Raw genomic sequence first — 23,096 nt, forward strand, 5'->3', positions numbered from 1 at the left:
GGCAGCTTTTATCAGTGTCACATGTGAACAAAGCTTTTCAAATGTGGTTTCTATAAAGTATAGCAAGAAATAGAAGTCCAATGTATGCTTGAGTATACTGAAATATCCTGTGTTCCTGTGCAGCAAAAATTGACCTCTTTGTGCCTTGTCTGTCCCCTATATGGAGAGTTGCCAATATAGCACACATAATTACAATGAATGTAAACATAAAACTAACTATGTTCTGGCAGGCTGTATGTTCTTGGTTTCTTGCAGTAGATTTTTTTCATACTTCTGTTGAAATTTCCTATCGGTTTTTTTTTTTTTAAAGTATGGCAGTCCTCACAGAGAAGGCTGTAAGAATGTTTCAGATTTATAGGAGCTGGTATCATGTTTTGATAATTCAAAACAATAAAGCTTCTTGTGGCCTGTTAAAAACAAAACAAAAATGTAATGAATTGATGAGGTGGACTGTGGTCCGTGAAAACTGATGCCAAAATAGATTTGTTAGTTTTAAAGGGGCCACAAGATGCACTGCTGCTTTTACTACACTTCTGGAAAAGGATTTAATTTGAAAGCAATTGCATATGGTTCCCTCACTTTGCTATATATAGGTGCACACAGATTGAGCAAAAGGTTAATTCTTCCCAGCTATTTGTGACCCATCGTTATGGGTACCTCAGATTCCATTCTATTCATATTTGTTCTTTTCCCTCTTTTCTTTGCTTGCACACCTCCCTTTATCTGAAGATCACATTTGTATTCCACCTCAATGTTGTAAAAGCACCAAATGCAGCTGTTCATGATAAACAAAACATATAACCCAATCCAATAACAAAACTAAACAAATTTTGAAAACCGACTAAAACAGCAGAAATAGCAACGCTAATGAAATCAACCATCAAGCACCTAAAACATTGGGGAATTCAACATTTTACTCAGTTCCAAAAATGCTGCAAAACTTGAGCCATTCTGGACTTACTGGGAACAATGCTCCATTAATGGGAAGTCACTAGACACTCACTGTCTGTCTGTCTGTCTGTCTGTCTGTCTCACTCACTCTCACTCTCTCACACAAATAGGCTGCCATATAACTACAGTGGTACCTCGAGTTATGAACTTAATTTGTTCCAGAAGTCTGTTCTTAACCTGAAGCTGTTCTTAGCCTGAGGTACCACTTTAGCTAATGGGCCTCCTGCTGCCGCTGTGCGATTTCTGTTCTCATCCTGGCGCAAAGTTCTTAACCCAAAGTACTACTTCTGGGTTAGCGGAGTTTGTAACCCGAGGTGTTTGTAACCCTAGGTACCACTGTACTCTACAAAGATGATGATAATAATAATTTATACCCCGCCCATCTGGCTTGGTTTCTCCAGCCACTCTGAGCAGCTCCCAACAGAATATTAAAAACACGATAAAACATCAAACATTAAAAACTTCCCGATACAGGGCTGCCTTCAGATGTCTTCTGAAAGTCAGATAGTTGTATTTCCTTGACATCTGGTGGGAGGGCCTTCCACAGGGCTGGCACCACTACTGAGAAGGCCCTCTGCCTGGTTCCCTGTAACCTCAATTCTCACAGTGAGGGAACCACCAGAAGGCCCTGGGAGCCGAACTTCAGTGTCTGGGCTGAACAATGGCGGTAGAGACGCTCCTTCAGGTATACTGAGCCGAGGCTGTATATATGGGGAAATCAAGGAAAAGATCTTACAAGCTGATCTTGAGGAAGAGGCAAACGTCAGATGCTAAGAGCAAAACCATCATTTTTGCATTGTATCTAGAATCAAACCGTGAGCCAGTAAATATCCTTACTCCCTAGCCAAATAGCCCCTTCTTAATAACTGGTTTGCCTTTTTCAAAAAATGAGGTGAAGTGTCTCCAGGCTTTATAAAGGTTATAAGAGGATACGATACTGCGGACATTTTATCTGAGCATCTCTGCTTATCGCATTTTTGGTTAACATCCTCTTCAGGTGTTACTGGCTTGGAGAGGCCACAGGAGTAGAACGGGACATTGGAGCCACAAATTTAGCCTCGCCTTCAAAGTTGCGCAAATTCTTCCACTCCCTTGCATGGTGAAGATGAAGTTCTGCAGTGGCCTTTTCTGTCTGGAGGCAACTGAGAGCCCTGGAATATTGGGGTTTCCTCGTCATGAGAGTGGCTGGTAGAGTCATGTGACCTCTGGGGCAAGCCCTCCCATAATGCACCTGTAGTGCCTCTCCAAGCCACTAATTCCTGAAAAGTCCTTTAGCAGAGTATGAGTTAAATGCCGATGATCCTTGGAGCGCATTTCTAAATGTAGACATGTTGTGTAAGAAATGCAACACTTTATTTGTATTCTCTTAATAGGATTTCAGAAGCCCATATTGCATGGACTTTGTTCTTTCGGATTTGCTGCCAGGCATGTTTTGAAACACTTTGCAAATAACGATGTGACCAAGTTCAAGGCAATTAAGGTCTGTTAATGCTTCTCCTGGGATATTTTGAGTTCATTGCGAGATGAAGACAAGATTTCTTAATTGCACTTAAGATGCAGTCATAAAATACGATTCGTTGGGTCACGTTGACACTTGATTTGATGTTACCTCACGTGTTTTACATACACTGTACTTTTTTGTTTGCTATTAATGTACATTATAAACGCCTCAATTATACTTTCCTTTTTCTTGTTCTATTTATCTGCAGTAAGTATTTGTCATTTTTCAGCCACAAAGTTTTCGAAGCAATTTACATAATACAACGCAATTTGCGTAGTGGCTTACAAACATATTTTAGAGAAGTTGTTTACAGTTCCATTGGGGCAGGCTTGCATTTGTTGATGCTGCCCTTAAAATAAAGGGAATAGGCTCCTGCAGTTCTTTCCACAGTCTTAATGGATGGAGGATGGAGTTTGTCAACTTCGGTGGCAGTGCTTAAGCTGAGTAATCCAAACTGCATCTTTCCACAAGCAAACACATAAAGTGAATGTGAGGGATAACAGTGAAAACAGCCATAGCAAAATGTTTTTAATATTTCATAGGATTCCTCCCCCATCCCTGTTAAAGCATACCTATCTTTTCCTTGTGTTAGGTGCGGTTTGCAAAACCAGTTTACCCGGGACAAACTTTGCAAACAGAGATGTGGAAGGAAGGAAACAGGATTCATCTTCAGACCAAGGTCAGTAGGGTGAAACCAAGATTTGTGGCAGTTAAAACAAAACAGTACCCTAGAATGGATCTCTTCCTGTGCGCATAAATCCCATTCATTTCAGTGGGGATTGAGTGGATCAAATTGTATGCAGCTAACATATAGTTCCCCCATCTCCCCGGAGAGAATCTGTAAAGATCCCATGACAAATAACCCCACTTGTGTCTCTCCAAAGTGGTGCATGCTCTGGTTATCTCCCGCTTGGACTACTGCAATTCACTCTATGTGGGGCTACCTTTGAAGGTGACCCGGAAACTACAACTAATCCAGAATGTGGCAGCTAGACTGGGGACTGGGAGTGGCTGCTGAGACCATATAACACCGGTTCTGAAAGACCTACATTGGCTCCCAGTACGTTTCCGAGCACAATTCAAAGTGTTGGTGCTGACCTTTAAAGCCCTGAACAGCTGTGGCTCAGTATACTTAAAGGAGAGTCTCCACCCCCATCGTCCAGTCCGGACACTGAGGTCCAGCTCTTAGGGCCTTCTGGCGGTTCCCTCACTGCAAGAAGTGAGGTTACAGGGAACCAGGAAGAGGGCTTTCTCAGTAGTGGCGCCCGCCCTGTGGAACGCCCTCTCATCTGATGTCAAGGAAATAAACAACTGACTTTTAGAAGACATCTGAAGGCAGCCCTGTTTAGGGAAGTTGTTAATGTTTGATGTTTTATTGTATTTTTAATATTCTGTTGGGAGCCACCCAGAGTGGCTGGGGAAACCCAGCCAGATGGGCGGGGTATAAACAACAACAACAACAACAACAACAACAACAACAACAACAATTTATCATCATCATCATCATCATCATCTTGTAGTTTACCTCAGGCAGCAAAGGGTCTTGAGCCGACTAGGGAAACCAGGTGCATTTATGGCTAATGATTGAGTCTGCTGACGACAAGGATAATATTGGACTCAGGAGTCTTTGGAAGTGGAGTCAGTGTAATTTACCATTTATAGTGTCTGCCAAGACCCATGTTCCAAACTCCACCCAGCCATGAAGCTCACCCAATGACCTTGGGCCAGTCACCTTCCCCCAGTGTAATCTACCTCACAAGGTTGTTGTGACAGAGGGACAGAAACCTCCTTGTGCTCCTTGCAGGAAATACATGTGGTCATAAATTGGGTGTGGAAGTGGGAAGTTAGTTCTGTACTAAAGACGTCTGGGAACAAGCACAGGTAAGGGCTAGGAGCATAAGAAGCTACATCTATCAGGTTGGACTGTTTGTCTACCTAGTCTGCTATTATCTCATCTGCCAGCATCTCTCCAAGGTCCCAGGCGGAGGTCTTTCCTATCATCTGCAACCTGTTCCTTTTAAACCAAGATCCCAGGCATTCAACCTGGGACCTTCTGAATGCAAGCGTTGTGCTTGGCCCCTGAGCTACAGTCCATCACTTGTCCTCACAGGACTTTGGAATAGCTACTCCACTTCCTTTGCCCCTGATATTTTTTTTCTTGTAAAAACAAGTTTGAGGGTTCTGGAAATCAGAATTAGAATAGCTGTTCAAAACCTCAGTTCAGTTTGCTCAAGCTCTTCCAGCCCACATGCATACTACTATTTTTTAAGGCAAACTTTGTTGGCATCTTTGAAAATGCATATAAAGAGAGTTTTTGATAATGCTGTTGACCTTGAGTCTCTTGGCATCTCTTCCCCAGTCTTTGTGGTTCTATAATCTGTTTTTGGAAATCATTTGTGTTCCCTTAATTTCATAGAAGACCCAGAGTGGTAGATAAACTGAAAAAGGCGATTGCCCCCGAGCTTTAAAAGTAAATAAAGATGTAAAAAGCAGCAAACAACATTTTCTTTCTTCCTATCCTTTTTTTTAATAGAGCCAATTAAATAGCAGCAGCTTGTTAAACACTGGCAGCCTGCCCTCAATGTTTATTCATACACAGTATGTTTGGCTAAAACATGAAGCCCTTTCATTGACAAGCCTGTATTTAATATTTGAAATGATTGGAACTGATTATTTCCTCTCTGCTCTTGTGGCTTTTTAACCCACCGGAACATTGTCACTGATTGTTCTTAGGTTTTCTTTCATTAAGCCATACTTGATTTTATGAAAGGATGCAAGCAAAATGGTTCTGGCTTTAGGATAGTTTGCTTAATTATTTCTATTTCAACCCTTTCTTTCCTTTGCTAGATTTGACCTGTGCAATTTAAGATGCAAAGAAGATCTTTAAATTGTTCTAATATAGCTATTGTTCTGTTTATAATATGTTCAGATTTTTCAAACACGCACTGGTGCTGTAGAAATTGCTTATATTTGATTTTTTTTCCCAGGTCAAAGAGACAGGGGAGGTTGCAATTGGAGGAGCATATGTCGATCTCACCTCATCCTCTGAACAGCCTTCAGCTAAGGTAGGGAAAGTGTGAAAGTGTGAGACATTGCTTTGTATGATGAATTCAAGAACAGTTTATATGCTACACTGAATAATGAAAATGAGTTGGATAGAAAACTAGTCACGCTTAGAGTAGACACATTAAAACTGATGGGACTTAAGTTAGTCATGAAATGGTAATAATAGCAGCAAACCTTTGCATTATGACCCAAATCCTCCACCCTCCCAGAAAACAGTTTCTGTGACGTATTTCACTCCAGCCAATTTGCATTCATTTGTTTAATTTTGCATAAATCTTGGCTTTGCAAGTCATCACGAGAGGAATTTGGTTTATACAAACCACTGAGGTCACTCTCTCTAACCTGACTGCTAAAGATAGTGCTCCTCAGCTATCCCTTGTAGACCTATCAGTTTGCAGAAGACATTGCCGCCACAGATGTTCAATTCCATATTTCTAGTCATCAGGGCTAGCAACATGGCTTCTGATGTAAACGAAAGCAGAGGATTCTCATGTAAATCCAGTAGTATTAGACTCCCATTCACTTGTTTAATTGATTGGTTGGATGGGAGGATGTTTGAGTTGGAAGGTTTGAGTGTTTGCGAGGAAGTAACTAAAATATGCCTAAAATATCATCTCGGCCCTTGTATACCCAGCTGTGTTCTGCAGGAGAAGGCATCTTGCCAATACCATTCCATCAGGAGCTTGATTCTACATGATGTAGAAATTGGGCCTATTAGCATTTTGGCAGGGGGGAATTGGAGCTTTTAAGTGTCTACCCTTTTGAATGTCCTCCTGTTACCTATTATTATTTTATTTATTACATTTATGCAGTGCTTTATACAAAAATACAAAAAGCGGCTTACATGTCAGACAGGAGCTGTCTTTCCTATCTTTTCAGCCTTCCTTTTCCCAACCAGCCATTTAACTGGAGGTTTTTTATCTCAGTCTGTTTCTGCTTAAAATTGAGCTTGTGATTCTGTTTACATGTGCTTTTTACCATTGATGTTTTTGTTGCTTGGAGATGTTTTGTGAATAGTGGTTTATAAATGGAATCACTTTTGCATAGCTTAACTGAATAAAGGCTTTAATTGTAGTAACACGTGGCTGTGAAGTATTTCTACCAGGAAATACTGCTAGAGCAGTTTCCCGTAATCTTTCATCTAGAAACCTGTCATTTGCCCCTTCCACCTTTGTATCAAAAAGAGTAGGAGCATATTGAGCTCTTTTTCGAGGTGGGGAATATGCTACCTGGGGCCTATAATGCCACAGAGAAGGGCCACAAAATATCCTGTAAAGAAGGAAGCTAGAATTCTCTCTAACTGTGCATGCGGTAATGAATCACAGGATATGGGTTTGAGTGTGAAATCCCTCAATGTCCATATCTCTTTGTATACATTAGGTAGTAGGACTCAAGAGTGACCTTGTGTTTGGAGAAATTGGTCGTCGCATCAAAGAGCTTGGCAGTGAGCTGGTGAAGAAAGTAAATGCCATATTTCAGTGGAACATCAGTAAGGACGGAAAGACTGCAGTGCAGTGGAGTAAGTCGCAAGTTTAATTAATTTACGGAATGCCTTATTGCGTTGTCTAATGAAGTGAGAAACCTTATGTGGTTCTAAGCCCTGCTAGATGAAAGGAAGATGGCAGCCAAGGAAGGTTCGCTTTCTAATAAAGCGAAGGTATATTTTATTACAGTAGGGCTCGTGGCATCGAAAACAAGACTTTAGCATCTTGTCACCTTAGAGCTGGTGTGCAATGAGGTTGCTATGCAAAGAGTTGAAGTCCTAGTTCAGATATATCACAAAAGGACACTATTCCTCAGTAACAATATTTACACAGGGGATCATGCTGCATAGATTTGTTGCAAAAGTCACAGTGGTGATGTGTGTAGTTTTGACAGTCAAAAGCACTATACACATTCTGAAAATTCTCGTTTATTTTCTTCCTCCTCCTCCTCTTCTGTGGATAAGGTTTTCCTTTTCATATTTGTCACTGTAAGACATCGACTTATTTCCCCGTTTGCAAGCAGACGTAATCTACAAAGCAGTTGGACGTGGAAACAGTAGATAATACTTTCTGTTTTGAGTAAGACATATCCATGTCTACAGAAATATTCATTTAAGGCTCCACTGGTCTTCATCTCGGGTTTGGAAACTGAATCCTGAGTATTTAGATCTGACTCAATCCTATAATGTGCTGTTAACAATGAATTAGATCTCAGTAGATTGGATTAAATCCCAGTTCTCACATTATGCCCGCCCCCTCCTGCATGTGGGAGGATCACGCTAATGCTTCTTTGGCCTGGCGGTAAATAGCATTTGATGATCATTATGTAAATGCCCTCTTATTCTTTCTGTCGTCATTATCCTCTATTCCGATCACTCTCTTGTGCTAGGATACATAATATGCTATCCCCAGTGGCAGCTGCGTTTTTATGTATGACTATTCCACATTCGTATTTATGTATGGTGTTCGCTGTTGATGCTAAAAGTGCCGTGATGAAAAAACAAAGCACATGAAACATGCATGCCTTGAAAGCCTCTGCTCTTCTGTGCCAATGTCTTTCCCGATCATAGTGCAGATATATATATATGACTAAGTCAATGAGTTTGAGTGATTGACCTCTGTTGCAAAGCAGTGGTGGGGAACCTGTTAGTCTCCATGGGTCAGATTCTGATCAGGATCGGCCTCATGGCCCAGATGAGCGCAGCCACCCACTTCTCCATTATGTGATTGACAGGTGGGTGACTTCCACCACCACGCCAGCTATAGGGAACCCCAAGGCTTCTCCTGTTTGTGTGCAAGTTGGAGAAGCATTGAGGCTCCCTCAGCTGGGGGGGCAGGAAGCCTTCTGAGGCAGCAGAGCTGTTCAGCTGGGGGGGGGGGCAAGAGACCTCTTCTACCCCCCAGCTGAGCAGTTCAGCGAAGCCCCAATGCTCCTTGGTTTGGAATTGAGGCTGAGATGCATTGGGACTCGCTCGCCGTGTAGGACTAGGTCACGTCGGAACCTGCGTTCGACCGAGCTCCTCCAGAATCGCCCTTTGACGATAATTAATGACCGGAGCCTCTGATAAGGCTCCAAGCACATTTCCATTACGCAGAGAATTAAAGCAGCACGCAGAAGTGATGAGATTTATGAGCTACATGGCTAAAGAGTTTTATTACTAAGCTACACAGACAGAAAAGAAATACATCCTCTCTCCGTGAGAGCAGAGAGCAACTGAAACAACAAAGGAACAGGAAACCAGTAACGTCACATCCGTCTCCCCTCTCCCGTGAGACTTCCAACAGTATGGAATGTCTGGAATGCAAAACAGAGTCTTGTGACTCCAAAGCACTTCACAGTGGCAAACAGAAACTAACAGGTCGTGTATCTTGGAAGAAGCAGCCAAGACAAATTCCAGTCATCGTGATATGTCAGCATATACTGGTTTTTGAGGTGGTTTTTTTTAATAAAGCAAACCCCTAAAATTGTTTCCTAAAAACCTGCCTAAAAATCGCCCCCTCTCCTGGGCATCACTTCTGCCTTTGGAATCCCAATAATGTCTGGGAAATCCCAAATGTATGGCAGCCCTAACTAAACTAAATAATCAGAGGTAAGTTGTTGTGCTAACGACAGCGGCAATTTGCTTAGCTATTTCCCCTGCTGGACTTCCAAGATGAGACATGAATCCCAAACTCATAAGGCAAGATTCACTGATACCTACAAGCAGTGGGAGAGTTCTCTAATCTTGATGGTGGAGCAAACCATTTGTGTGGGGTATCTCTATCTCTCTATCATCTCTCTCTCTCTCTCTCTCTCTATCTCTATCTCTATCTCTATCTCTATCTCTATCTCTATCTCTATCTTTCACTCTCCCTGCCCCCAATTGCAAGAGCCCCATGAAACTGTGTCAGAGGTTTTCGCCCAATCCCAGCTCACTTGCCACCCAAAACACTTTCCCAAGTTTTCCCTTGCCGGCAAGCAGGCCCTGGTCACGAGCAGAGGCTGGGTGATTCGTGGATCCTCATTGTGGCTTTCACTGTGCAATTATCAAGATAAGTGAGTCCCTGGCAAGTTATAGTGCCGCGGACCGCTGGGTGTGTTCCGCAGACCCCCGGGGTCCCCAGACCCGTAATTGAGAACCACTGCTTTAGTATGTTCTTTAACTTGTGTTTTTTATATGTTAGTGAATCCTAAGCAACACAGACATTTAATATAATATTCCAAATAATAAAAAAAATCAACAAAAATGCTGATTATCAGCCATAAATGAAAGATACCAAGATTAATTTCAGTACAGAAACAAAATCATTAAATTTCAAATCTCCACATAAGGATTTACTTGGTTGACCCAAAAGAAAAATGAATTTTGTCCATATAGCTAAGTCTCTCTCTCTCTCTATATATATATATACACACAGAGGAAACTTGAGAGAAAGTAGTTGGTACAAAGTCTTCTAAAACTTTTGAAAAATATCAAAACTAATCTTTAAGAATAATCAAGAATACCTTTTTTGAACATCTTCTATGTCAGAGAGCCATCAAAAGTAAAGAGCATTGGGAATTTCCTTCCCTTAACACTAAGAACGAAGCAGAAAGATCCCTGTTTTCTTATCTCTTTCCTTCCATTTTCAAACCCGAAACCTCGTACGCTGAAGCCATCTAGGTCAGCAACTCTCATGGGGCAGTAGAAGAAGAAAACAGCTGCAGACTGTGGTTATTCAGTGTTTCATCGTATAAGCAAGCACTGCTGGGCACATTTAGGCTTGATATAAGCAACATTCAGGCATTCTGCTCATGGGTGAAAACCCACATGCAAGTAGGGGACGAGCACGCAAAGCAGTTTCGCGCCCTCTGCAGTCTTCCACCTCATGGATGGTGAAGGTCTGAACCGTGGAACCTCTTGTGGAGACTCTGTATGATTTAGAACTCACATTATTGTGTGGGGAATGTCTCCCTGAGTAGAGGAAGTCTTGACCTCCATGAGTTGAAAGGCGAGGGACAGGAGACGCTTGTTGCTCTCGTCCCCATTCACCATGCTTGCAAGTAGATTTTATTTGTGACCATAACACTTGACTATGGCTGCCGATTGTTCAAGACATTCTATATGCCTAACTTCCAGCCTGAGCTTCAGGTGAGTATTCGTATAGCAACCATACATTCCTGTCACTATTCCTTTTATGTAGCCTTGGATATCCTCTTCAAAAGGTTATAATGTACTGGGACAAATGGCAGCTTGTTGTTGTTGTTTAGTCGTTTAGTCATGTCCGACTCTTCGTGACCCCATGGACCAGAGCACGCCAGGCACTCCTGTCTTCCACTGCCTCCCGCAGTTTGGTCAAACTCATGCTGGTAACTTCAAGAACATTGTCCAACTATCTCGTCCTCTGTTGTCCCCTTCTCCTTGTGCCCTCAATCTTTCCCAACATCAGGGTCTTTTCCAGGGAGTCTTCTCTTCTCACGAGGTGGCCAAAGTTTTGGAGCCTCAGCTTCAGGATCTGTCCTTCCAGTGAGCACTCAGGGCTGATTTCCTTAAGAATGGAGAGGTTTGATCTTCTTGCAGTCCATGGGACTCTCAAGAGTCTCCTCCAGCACCATAATTCAAAAGCATCAATTCTTCGGCGATCAGCCTTCTTTATGGTCCAGCTTTAACTATACAGACCTTTGTTGGCAAGGTGATGTCTCTGCAGCTAGATCTATTTTAATCTAGCCTTATCGTTCAACCTGCTTCACCCCCTCCAATCTGACTTGGTTCCAATTAGGGCTGGGCGACGTATAGATACATCGTCCAAAATTGGCTTGAAGTGTACATTGTGGTAATGGTTTCATTGAATTCAACATGGTCACAGATTGCAAATCATGATGTGTGCGCATGCGCTATGTAAAAAACTGTGATATGGGAAAAACTGCAGAGCTAGCCATCGCTTCATTCATGATTCCTGCCGCCCCTTTGCTCTGTAAAAATGTGTCTGTTTTAGAACCCTAAGCAGTAGCAGTTGCCAGGACAGTACCCTGTTTGCCTCTACATAGCTCCATCCTTATTTCAGACATCGGTATATCGTGATATTTAGCTGGTGGCATATCACAGTGTTGAAAACCAGACGTTGTTCACCCCCAATTCCGATATGCCTGGTGTTTTCCACTAGGAAGGACAAGGATAATAATAAAATCTCACAAGCTTTTTGTTAACATTGATGATGTTGGACTTTGATTCTCTTGGGATCTGCTTTGAAACTTTGCTGCTAAATTTTAGCCAGCGGTGCCTTTGCTTTGACGGCTGCCTTTGTTCTCCTGGCCTACCTGCTAGGCCTCTTCCCATTGATAAATCCGCGGGGCTCCTGTGCCTGCCTTGGCACTCCATTTTTTGGCTTGTCGCTTCTCCCTTGGCCTTCTTCTCTGGTGTAATCTGCCACGGCTGCTGTTGACAGCACTAGCAGCCTTCTGGACCCCTGCAGCTCATAGCCGTTGTGGGTGACGGCCGAATCTCTGGTGTCTTCAGCTGATGTCCTTGGGCTGAATGTCAGAGGAATAAATGACGAGAAGCAGCCCTTAAGGAAATGATTTGCAGTTCTGGTTGACACGGCCAATAATTTTATTCTTCCCAAATTCACAAGTGCCAAAAAAGCTTTTATTGCTTTGTGCAATTGACTAAAACCTCCTCCCTTGTATCATTCCTTATCATGCCAGCCTCTTCATTTTGTTACCATCCCTCAGCAGCTGGCGCACGTGAACCAGAATTAATACTTGCGTTGGAAGTGGAAATTCTTCAGCATAAATGCAGAAGAACAACAATAAGAATTCCTTTTATACACTGCATGGAATGCATTTGAGATCTTATCAAGACAATTCCTTGTTTCCCTCCCCCATCATCATCATCATCATCATCAACAACAACAACAATTTATTTATACCCCACCCATCTGGCTGGGTTGCCCCATCTGCTTTGGGTGGCTTCCAACAAAAGATTAAAAACAATAAAAACTTCCCTAAAGAGGGCTGCCTTCAGATGTCTTCTAAATGTCAGATAGTTGTTTATCTCTTTGACATCTGATGGGAGGGCATTCCACAGGGTGGGCGCCACTACCGAGAAGGCCCTCTGCCTGGTTCCCTGTAACTTCGCTTCTCGCAGTGAGGGAACTGCCAGAAGGCCCTTGGAGCTGGACCTCAGTGTCCGGGTTGAGCGATGGGGGTGGAGACGCTCCTTCAGGTATACTGGGCCGAGGCCATTTAAATCAGAGACCATTTAAATCAGAGACTTATTTCTCTAATGGTAAACTGGTCTTTACCAAAAGGCCTCCTTCGTGGTAATGAAAGCAAGACTATTTAGCATTTATATTGTATACCTTCCAAAATTTCTCCAATGTAAACAGGGACGTCCTAGTCAACAACAGCAACAACAACAACGATGTTGATGTTATTTATACCCTTCCTATTTGATTGGCTTACCCCAGCCACTCTGGGCGTCTTCCAACATATATAAAAACATAGTAAGACATTAAACATTTTTAAGAAACTTCACTATACAGGGTTGCCTTCAGATGTCTTCTAAAGGTTATATAGTTACTTATCAATCAGGGATTGGTAGCTCCATACTCTCCAACATATCTCCAATGACAACAGGGACACCCTACCATATCCTCTAGCAGTTATCTGTTGAAAATAGGGACGTCCTAAGGAAAAGCAGAACATTCCGGGATCAAATTAGAAACCGGGACGACTTCTGTAAATCCGGGACCATCCCTGGAAAATAGGGACACTTGGAGGGTCTGATATTGTGCTTTAGATGTATTCAAGGCACTGTACATGCCTACTCTGAAGTAAGTCCCAGCAAGACTTGCTTTTAGGTAAGTCTGTATATTCGAAAGCACCCCCGGGTGCAAGTTCGAAAGCACCCCCAGGTGCAAGTAGATAAATAGGTACCGCTTTATAGCGGGAAGGTAAACGGCGTTTCCGTGTGCTGCGCTGGTGCAGGCTCGCCAGAGCAGCGATGTCACGCTGGCCACGTGACCCGGAAGTGTCTCCGGACAGCGCTGGCCCCCGGCCTCTTAAGTGAGATGGGCGCACAACCCCAGAGTCTGTCAAGACTGGCCCGTACGGGCAGGGGTACCTTTACTTTACCTTTTTAAGTCTGTATATAGGATTACAGCTTCATTTGTACAACAGCCCTGTATGGTTAGCTAATGCTATGTTAATTTACAAATGGCTGGCAGAAAGGAAAGTGGCTCATCTAGTGAGTTTTTGGGTGAATTGAAATTTGAACCAAGCAGTTATCCAGTATACCATTAAATGGTTTATATTGCAAACCTCCCTGTGATGGTATGGAAATAATAATAATAATAATAAACAATGGAAGATACTTTTCGTACCTTATTTTTTCTCTGAAACAGCTGACAATGTTTCTCCATAGGAACCCTTTCTATGGATATTTTATATTAAGAAAAAAATAATTCGTTTTTTTTAAAAAATGAGTATGGTGGTATTGCAATGTGGCAACTTTCTCATCTACAGAAAGGATTATGTGAAATCTTTTAAAGTGTTTTATTCAATGTTCATCCTAAACTGGAGAAAGCTGTGGGGTCTTTGTAAAGGAAAAAAGAAGGCAATAAATTTATTGGAACCCATCAGGTAAATGCTGAAGTCTTCTGTATTAAAATTCCATGTAAAATTGCTTCAGAGATACAGTGTGTTGCGTAGCATATATACAACATCTCACAAAGGAATTCTTAGAACAAATGCAAGCACAACGTGTTCTTTGTGAAGCTGTTATTCATAGGACAACCTAGAGACAAAGAAAACAGCTTTCAACTTGTTGTCTCACCGATGGTAAAATTGCTTGGATATCATAATTAAAAATGTCAGGTCCTTACAGGAGCATTAGCTTGGCAATGGCCTTGTTTTTTATACACTCTAGCAGGGGCAGGAGAGAAGAGAGCGGCTCTGGAAATTTGCAAAATGTGAAAATGAATTGGCAGAGCAAAATCTTGTCATAACATTCTCCATTGCAAGCTGCACGATACCTGACAGCTTATATACCCTGCAGTAGATCATTTTGGCAGCGCATTTTGTGCAGGAAATAGGACTTTGGGAGAGCGGACATTTTGAGAAATTGCTGGTGTTCCGTAAAGAAAGGAGAGATACTTGGCTAAGATTTAAGATAGTCTTGAAATGGAACATTAAAAAAGCACTATAGTACAAAACAAAACATCCCGCATCGTATCCTTGTGTGTGCGTTAGCTGAGAAGGGGGAGAAGCCTACATGCTGAAAGAAAGTAGGACACTGATTTTTTTAAAAAATAAGTTGGCCCGGATAATAGTTGGCCCTGAAATGTATCACAAAAAGATTAAATGTGAATACTGCCTTCATTTTTCTTTTCTTTTTTGCAATAACTACTCTGGGGAAAATCCATACAGAATATGCTGCTGCCTTCGTACACTTATAGGCAATTTTGTGTTCCACTTGGTAACCTTTTTAGCAGGATGCAGAGGAAAGAATCCAGCATATTACTATTGAACTTGGCAATACTGAAGTACTTACTATTATCTTTACAGCTGTGACTTTTTCAAGCACAAGAGTTCGGTAATAAGCGATATACGTCCTCTATCTGAGCAGATAACTTCCTGTACTGACAGAGAAATTTAGTATCTGTCTGTCTTCCTCTTCATTTTCCAGGGAGAGACTGCTTGCGAGTACCAATCAAAGATTACATCTTTCCTACTAACTGAAGCAGTATAGTATAGAAAGTGCTTGAGAGGGGAGAGATGAACTGTAAAACCCATTTTTATACAGACATTTATTTATTTATATTGTTAAATCTATCCTGCCCTTCCTCCTGTTGCGGCCCAGGATTCTGTACACATAGCTTAACTAAGTTTCACTCAAAGTAGACCTATTGGGAGGAATTCAATGTTGTACCCAGTCAGATGGGTGGCACATAAAATAATAATAATAATAATAGCAGCAGCAGCAGCAACAGAAACAGAAAGCAACCACCACCACAACCACCAGCACAACAAGAAAGAATGGGAATTTTTAAAATTTATTTAGGAGACCACTGTAAGCAGATGAAAAGATTAGCAGGATTCTAATAACACTTGTGAAGGGACGCAGGTGGCGCTGTGCGTAAAAGCCTCAGCGCCCAGGGCTTGCCGATCGAAAGGTCGGTGGTTCGAATCCCCGCGGTGGGGTGCGCTCCCGCTGCTCGGTCCCAGCGCCTGCCAACCTAGCAGTTCGAAAGCACCCTTAAGTGCAAGTAGATAAATAGGGACTGCTTACTGGCGGGAAGGTAAACGGCGTTTCCGTGTGCTGCGCTGGCTCGCCAGATGCAGCTTGTCACACTGGCCACGTGACCCGGAAGTGTCTGCGGACAGCACTGGCCCACGGCCTCTTAAGTGAGATGGGCGCACAACCCTAGAGTCGGACACGACTGGCCCGTACGGGCAGGGGTACCTTTACCTTTAATAACACTTGTAATGTAACAAGCACTATGGATAATATGGACAGATGCAAAATATAGATTATGAAATGATATGCAGTTGAAAATGTTCACAATAGGACCCAGGGAGGGGATGGTGGGAAGTCTTGAGATTCAGAGAAATCTCTATATATGAATATGCATTTGGTATTGTTACAACTTTACATTTGTAAAATCCAATAAAAACGATTTCAAAAAACAACCACAACAAACTATTATTATTATTATTATTATTATTATTATTATTATTATTTATTGCCTTTGTGCTGCTGGCTTTTGCTCATATACCAGTGTGGTTAAAACCATCTCCACATCTTGTGGCAGTGAATTCTATTAGCCCACTCCAGAAATTGGGATGCGGGTAGCGCTGTGGGTTAAACCACAGAGCCTAGGACTTGCTGATCAGAAGGTTGGCGGTTCAAATCCTCGCGACGGGGTGAGCTCCCGTTGCTCGGTTCCTGCCCCCTGGCAACCTAGCAGTTTGAAAGCATGTCAAAGTGCAAGTAGATAAATAGGTACAGCTCCGGCGGGAAGGTAAATGGTGTTTCCGTGCGCTGCTCTGGTTCGCCAGAAGCGGCTTAGTCATGCTGGCCACATGACCCGGAAGCTGTATGCTGGCTCCCTCGGCCAATAAAGCGAGATGAGCGCCGCAACCCCAGAGTCGGTCACGACTGGACCTAATGTTCAGGGGTCCCTTTACCTTTTATGTTCGAAGAACATTGGTGGAGGAGGTTGTGCTCAGTGGACACCCCACTTTCCTCACTGGCTCTACCCCCTCCCCAGACCTTCTGCACATTGCCAGAAGGTCTGAAGGAGGAACCTATACACGTTCAGATGGATTGTGCAGTTTGGGACTCTGGGTCACATGGAGGAGCCTGTCACGTTCAGCTGAATTCAAAGGTTCCCCCATTTGCCTAACACACTGAGGTCCTGGGGTGGAGCCAATGGGCAGTTGTGCCTCTGAGAGCAGGGCCAGCCCAGAGCCCACTTCCTTAAGTGAAGAAATACTTCATGTTGTGTGATCTGAACCTGCTTCCAGTCAGGGATTTCACTGTCTTCTCCAAGCGGCATCGCCATTCTTTGTGTCCCCCCCCCCTTGGCACCGCATTTCAAATGGCCTGGGAAATAAATGTTTTGAGGCAACTCGCAGAGATTGTGGCACACTTCTCTGGACCGAGCCAACACTTTTCAGCAGAAGCAATTTCCCCAGGTAATTAGCTATTAAAGCATATGTGCAACCTCTTCACTCGGATGCTTAACGAGGGTAGGTTGCAGGATACGGCGGAAAGCCGAACAGGTTGTCATACTGTGAGGGGGCTCAAAGGACCCAAGTGCCTGGGGATAACGAGTTTCATAAATTGAGCCACTCTCCGTTGGAGCATCCCCGCAGCAGGTAACTCAAATGACTGAACGGGAGGCACGTAATTAGGTAGACTTCATTACTTCTGTGTTAATAAATTAAAATAATTTAGGAACTTAGATGGTTGGGAATCTGGGTGTAGTGATAAAAGAAATGTTTGCTTTTGTCTTTTTCCTGCTTTGATAATGTTGAGCTCTGGTGTGTTTGTGTGTTTGCTAGTTCAGACTAATTAAATTCAGGAATTAATCTCATTGCCGTTAACCACTGTTGTCTTGTATCTTTTAAGTTCCCAGTGTTCTGTATGACTCTCTTCTTGATAAAAAAAAGTTCTTAAGGGAGCATGTAACATTCAGTTTTTGCTTTTTCCATTTTTTAAAAAACTCATCAATTTTCCCCAGCCATAGACTTAAAGAATGGCTCTGGAGACGTGTACCAGGGACCAGCCCGTGGGAAGGCTGACATCATTTTCAGCTTGTCGGATGACGACTTCGTGGATTTGGTGCTAGGCAAGATCAACCCACAAAAGGTACAGATGCAGAATTCATGTATTAAAGGAATGACTTTTAATTTGCAGGTGCTTAAGAGATGCTAAAGGGGACGCGGGTGGCACTGTGGGTAAAACCTCAGTGCCTAGGGCTTGCCGATCGCATGGTCGGCGATTCGAATCCCCACGGCGGGGTGAGCTCCCGTCTTTCAGTCCCAGCTCCTGCCCACCTAGCAGTTCGAAAGCACCCTTAAGTGCAAGTAGATAAATAGGTACCACTTTATAGCGGGAAGGTAAACGGCGTTTCCGTGTGCGGTGCTGGTCCTGGCTTGCCAGAGCAGCTTCGTCACGCTGGCCACATGACCCAGAAGTGTCTCCGGACAGCGCTGGCCCCCGGCCTCTTAAGTGAGATGGGCGCACAACCCTAGAGTCGGACACGACTGGCCCGTACGGGCAGGGGTACCTTTACCTTTACCTTTTAAGAGATGCTAAAGCAACAAGCCTAAACAAAGGATGGCTAGGGCAGCAACAACTTCCCATATTAAGAAAATACCTAATTTGTTAGTCATCTTGGACATCTTGTTTCGGTTGTTATAATGCTATGTACAATACCCGAAGGCTCACCTCTCCCCATATGAAGTGCCCTGGCCCCTGCATTCTGTCAGGAGTTCAGCCTACACTCGAGTAGGACCCTGGCAGAGACACATGCCCAACTGGCATGTTCTCTCCCTCCTGGTCAATCGTTCGGGAGCTTCATAAGCTTTCTTCAGCTGGAACATCACAGCGACTGATGCCAACCAACACCGGCACACTTAGGGATCCGCAGAGTTTGCGCAACTTGCTTGACAGACCTCAGCAACTCAGCATTTTGGCTAATCTACTTTATTTACATATAAACACACACAGAGCACTGCAACATGGCTCCCTCTCTCTCTAGCATCAGACAGCAAAGAGAAAAAGAACAAAGGACAATAGTCCCACTTCATGGAACACAGTAACACAAACATCCTGTTTCCGTCACTTCCCACTCTGTGGAGTCAAAACATAGACCGTCATGTGAAAGACAAAAATCCCATGACTGCAATCACGGAGCAGGAATTCTAACACATTCATCATCCGAGTCCCTTCTTCATGTGTTTCCTCCACATGAGGTCCGGAGGGTGGCAACACAAGAACAGGCCTTTTCTGTAGTGGCTCCCCATTTGTGGGATGGGGTTTATCTGGCGTCTTAATTATATATTTTTAGGCGCCAGACGAAAGCATTCCTCTTCAATCAGGCCTTTGGCATGTCTGGAATTTTTCAGACGTTATGGCAAGCCTAGACATGACAGAATAGTGTGCACCAAGCCATAATGCTCAACTATAATAGTGTGGGTTTATCAACTTCATTTTGTGCATCTTAAAAGTGATACATTGCTGAGAATTCGCCTCTTCATGTTCTGCAAGCTGTTAAGACTGGTTATGTATAGCCTAAGAATTGAGCATCAGCGTTGCTGAATTGATGACTTATCGTGCTAATGTGCTGCATTTCCTTTCTACCCATGGTAATATTTTGCAGTGGGCAATATGAGATTTTGCAGTCTCACAGCTCTACACTCCTAACTGTGGAATGGTCCAGATCTTCAAAATCACTATTCAGAATTATTCTATTCCTTTCCTTTAGTTCAAAGAAACAACAACTCCTGGTGATTCGATAGGTTTGACCCCAATTGTCCACAGCAGATGCCGCCCCCGTCCCCAGTTAATTCCTCGTTGTCGCATTCTCTTGTAACTGTTCTTTAAAAGTGCAACTCTGGAAGAGCAGAGACAGCCTCTTTAATTGTTTTCCCCCCACTCTGCTTGCTGTAGGCATTCATCTCTGGCAAGCTGAAAGTTAAAGGAAACATCATGCTGAGCCAAAAGCTGGGGACGATTCTTCAACAGTATGCAAAGCTGTGAGTTCCCTGCTGGATTGAGTTCGCCTGGGAAGAAAAAAGGAGCCGTTTCCTTTTTCAGATCAGCAACCTGAAACCTTTATGCAAATCCTGTCTTAGATAACTTCTAATAGACTTTATTGCTAACTTGCAAGTTGCCTTGATTCTTGCGGATGCAGAAAATTGGTGTAGATGTTGATGGGTTTAACATGATCTTTCTTCTTTCTTCAATGTTGCAAGCATTTATACCTTCCTTAGACCTTGTTCCTTGGAGCTACTTCCAATTAAAACACATTCAGTTAATATATTTCTATATGAAATTAAAACGGAATTCAATAAAACGTAACTTTGATACCATCCTGTTCTGGGTTATTGTTGTTCAGAAGCCTAAGCCATATTGCTCCTGTTACTTAGAGGGGCAGTCTACAATTATGAACAATATGTGGGATTCGTGTCTTGTACTTCAGTTTGTAGATTGCAGGGATAATCAGATGCAGCTATTTATTATTAGACTATAATAGGTCTATCTGAACTCTATAGCAATAGGAATATTCTCTGAAAAATGGAGTGAATTTACCTATAGTACAACTACAAAACCAATGAGAGTTACAATAACGTTACTAAGGACAGGTCAGAGAAGGAATCATTTTATTACCCGAGTGACATAGTGCTAAACCATAGTTTAGCATTACTTGCACAACTGGAGTAAGCCAGAGCAAACCTTTGGGTCTGCACACAACAGCTCTTGACTCACATGCCCAAGAGAGGAATATTGTGTTGTTTTTGCAACATTTTCTGGTAGTGGCAAATTCCTGAATTTAACCCACCAGAGATGTTTGCACACATGCATCCAAGTGTGTTATAGCATCATGTTCCCTACCAAAATTCACAAGTTGCAGGAAGGCGAGGCTAACTATCCCAGCATGCATGCCAGATGATGATGATGATGATGATGATGATGATGATGGTAATTTATTACTTATACCCCGCCCATATGGCCAGGTCTCCCCTTCCACTCTGGCCGGGTTCCAACACAATATTAAAAACATGCTAAAACATCAAATGTTAAAATCTTCCTCAAACAGGACTGCCTTCAGATGTTTTCTAAAAGTCAGGGAGTTGTTTATTTCCTTGACATCTGATGGGAGGGCGTTCCACAGGGCAGGCACCACTACACCCTCAATTTCTCCACTATAACTTTTTCAGGACTCTTTCAGATTGCATGACTCCAAGGGGGAAATTCATAATACATGGAGCTTAAGCATAAAGGTATATAATAATGAAAAATAACGAATCTGGATACAAAATGTGAAATTGGCAAAACAAGGCTACAAGTCCCAGCTACCGTATTTTTTTGCTCTATAAGACACACTTTTTCCCTCCTAAAAAGTAAGGGGAAATGTGTGTGCATCTTATGGAGCAAATGCAGGCTCCCGCTGTGCTCCGGAGGCTTCTTGCGGCTATCCCTGAAGCCAGGAGAACGAGAGGGGTCGGTGTGCACCTACCCCTCTTGCTCTCCTGGCTTCAGCGATAGCAGCGCGAAGCCTCCGGAGGCTTTGCTGGAGAGGCGCTGTGTAGCTTTCCCTCTCTGCGCAGCGCCCCTTAAGCGAAGCGGGAGGAGAAATGGAAGGGGCTCCGTTTCTTCTGCCGCTTTGCTGAAGGGGCGCTGTGCAGAGAGGGAGAGAATTTTTTTTTCTTGTTCTCCTCCTCTAAAACTAGGTGCGTCTTATGGTTGGGTGCGTCTTACAGAGCGAAAAATACGGTAGCTTATGATGCCATTTTCAGTGTTGTTTTTCCTCATACTTTCAACCAAGACTTTCACGTAGGCTTTGTGTTGCTATTTGTTCAATATGCTCTAGAGTTAGTGCTGTCAGAAGGCAGCTCTTGATATTTATGGCCAAACGTGCCATTTTGTAGCTAGCTTGACATTAATTTTCCGCTTTACATGTGAGCTGGCCTTTTGCATCTGCTCTTGACGAAATGCAGCACAGATTTTCATCTTGGACCCTGAAGACTTAGGATAGCAGGCGATTTATTGGAGCAAGGATCCTTCAGCATCGCTTCTGCAGACTCCTCTCTTGTCAGTTTTCCTCTTCACTTTAATCGTCGGTAGTGCTGAACGATGTTGCCCTGCAACACAGCTCCATTAGCCCTCCAGGTCTGGAGCATCTCTGTTTTGCTTAGACTAGTACTGCTGACATATTCATGGTGTCCTAATTGTCAAGTCAGGCTGGTGGCAGACATTGGCAGATAGCAATGGGCAAAGCCATCGGTTTCTATGAATTCCTCATTTTTCCAGTCTTAAAATCAGTTATCCACATTTCCACACCAGTTTGTGGGCTGTTGTTTTTAAAGTCCTCCTGGATATTCTCCAGCATTTTCATGCAGATATCTCGGCAGATATACATGTTTTCTTAGGCAATTTTGCCCAATGTACATGTTTTTGCACATCAGCTTTCCCCAATATAATACATCTTTTGTGTCATTTTCACTAATACATGCATGCAGAATCCGGATTTTTGTGTGCATTACTTGGCTACATTACAAAATTGGGGTAAGTGCCCATTTCAAAGGGGGACTGCATTTCGATTCATGTGTTGCTTTGGAAAGAGTGAATTTTTCAATTTAAATGTGAAGTCTCTTGGCTTTGAAAGGGGTCCCAGGCATGTTTCAAACTGGTGATACTTTAGAAAAACAGAAGGATGCTGTGTGTTCTGTAGCATAGAACGAAGTCAATACACTGGATATTTGCTAAACTGCAAGTTCTGCCCCCCAAAACGAGAAAGCAACGGGTTGATTTAGAGCTGCATGTAAAAAAAAAAGTTGCCGTGGAATAGCTTGGATCATTGGTCAGCTTGTCCAATTTAAGTTTCTTTGAATGCTTTCTCCAGCAAGGACTTTATGCATTTTCCCCTGTCGTCTGCATTGTCGCCTTACGCAGTTCATTCCCATTTCCTGCAAACCAATTGAAGCGTTACAGCTCAACATCCTTTTAAGTGACCCATTTAATGGCCTTTTAAATAACACGCGAGAATAGAAGTGAAATAAGGGTAAAGCCCGTAATGTGTTTTGCCTTTGCTTCAGCCTGGCTTTGGGCCTCTGGCTCTTCCTCTAAGCCACTGGAATTTCTCTTAATTAGGTTGTTCCAGAGGATTTGACTGCCCCTAAGAACTGTCCTCGGGAATTACAGACATTTGCGCTTAAATGTCGACAGGTGCATTCCTTATTAAAGAATCACTTTAAAAATGAATGTGATGATAAGAGGACGGGAACTTTGCAGCCCTATCTGAGTAGTAGAAAAGAGAGGCCATTTAAATATTTCCATCTGCTATGCAGAACACACACCGTCTTCCTCGAGGTGCCACTTTCTATGGCTTGGAGTACCAAC

General features: G+C 43.0%; 1 protein-coding gene across 1 annotated transcript in view; it reads left to right on the forward strand.

Moving 5' to 3' along the window:
• HSD17B4 (hydroxysteroid 17-beta dehydrogenase 4) overlaps positions 1–20,065 on the forward strand; it is a 72,793-nt gene extending 52,728 nt beyond the window's left edge. The window contains exons 19-24 of the mRNA XM_082191576.1: positions 2,325–2,431; positions 3,045–3,131; positions 5,440–5,517; positions 6,899–7,037; positions 17,710–17,837; positions 19,644–20,065. Of these exons, the coding sequence (XP_082047702.1) occupies positions 2,325–2,431; positions 3,045–3,131; positions 5,440–5,517; positions 6,899–7,037; positions 17,710–17,837; positions 19,644–19,733 (629 nt within the window). The 3' untranslated portion in view covers positions 19,734–20,065. The remainder of the gene's footprint in view (positions 1–2,324; positions 2,432–3,044; positions 3,132–5,439; positions 5,518–6,898; positions 7,038–17,709; positions 17,838–19,643) is intronic.
• Positions 20,066–23,096: the final 3,031 nt, after the last annotated feature.

Source organism: Podarcis vaucheri (assembly GCF_965113315.1).
Source record: "Podarcis vaucheri genome assembly, chromosome: 11".
Taxonomy (NCBI): Eukaryota; Metazoa; Chordata; class Lepidosauria; order Squamata; family Lacertidae; genus Podarcis; species Podarcis vaucheri.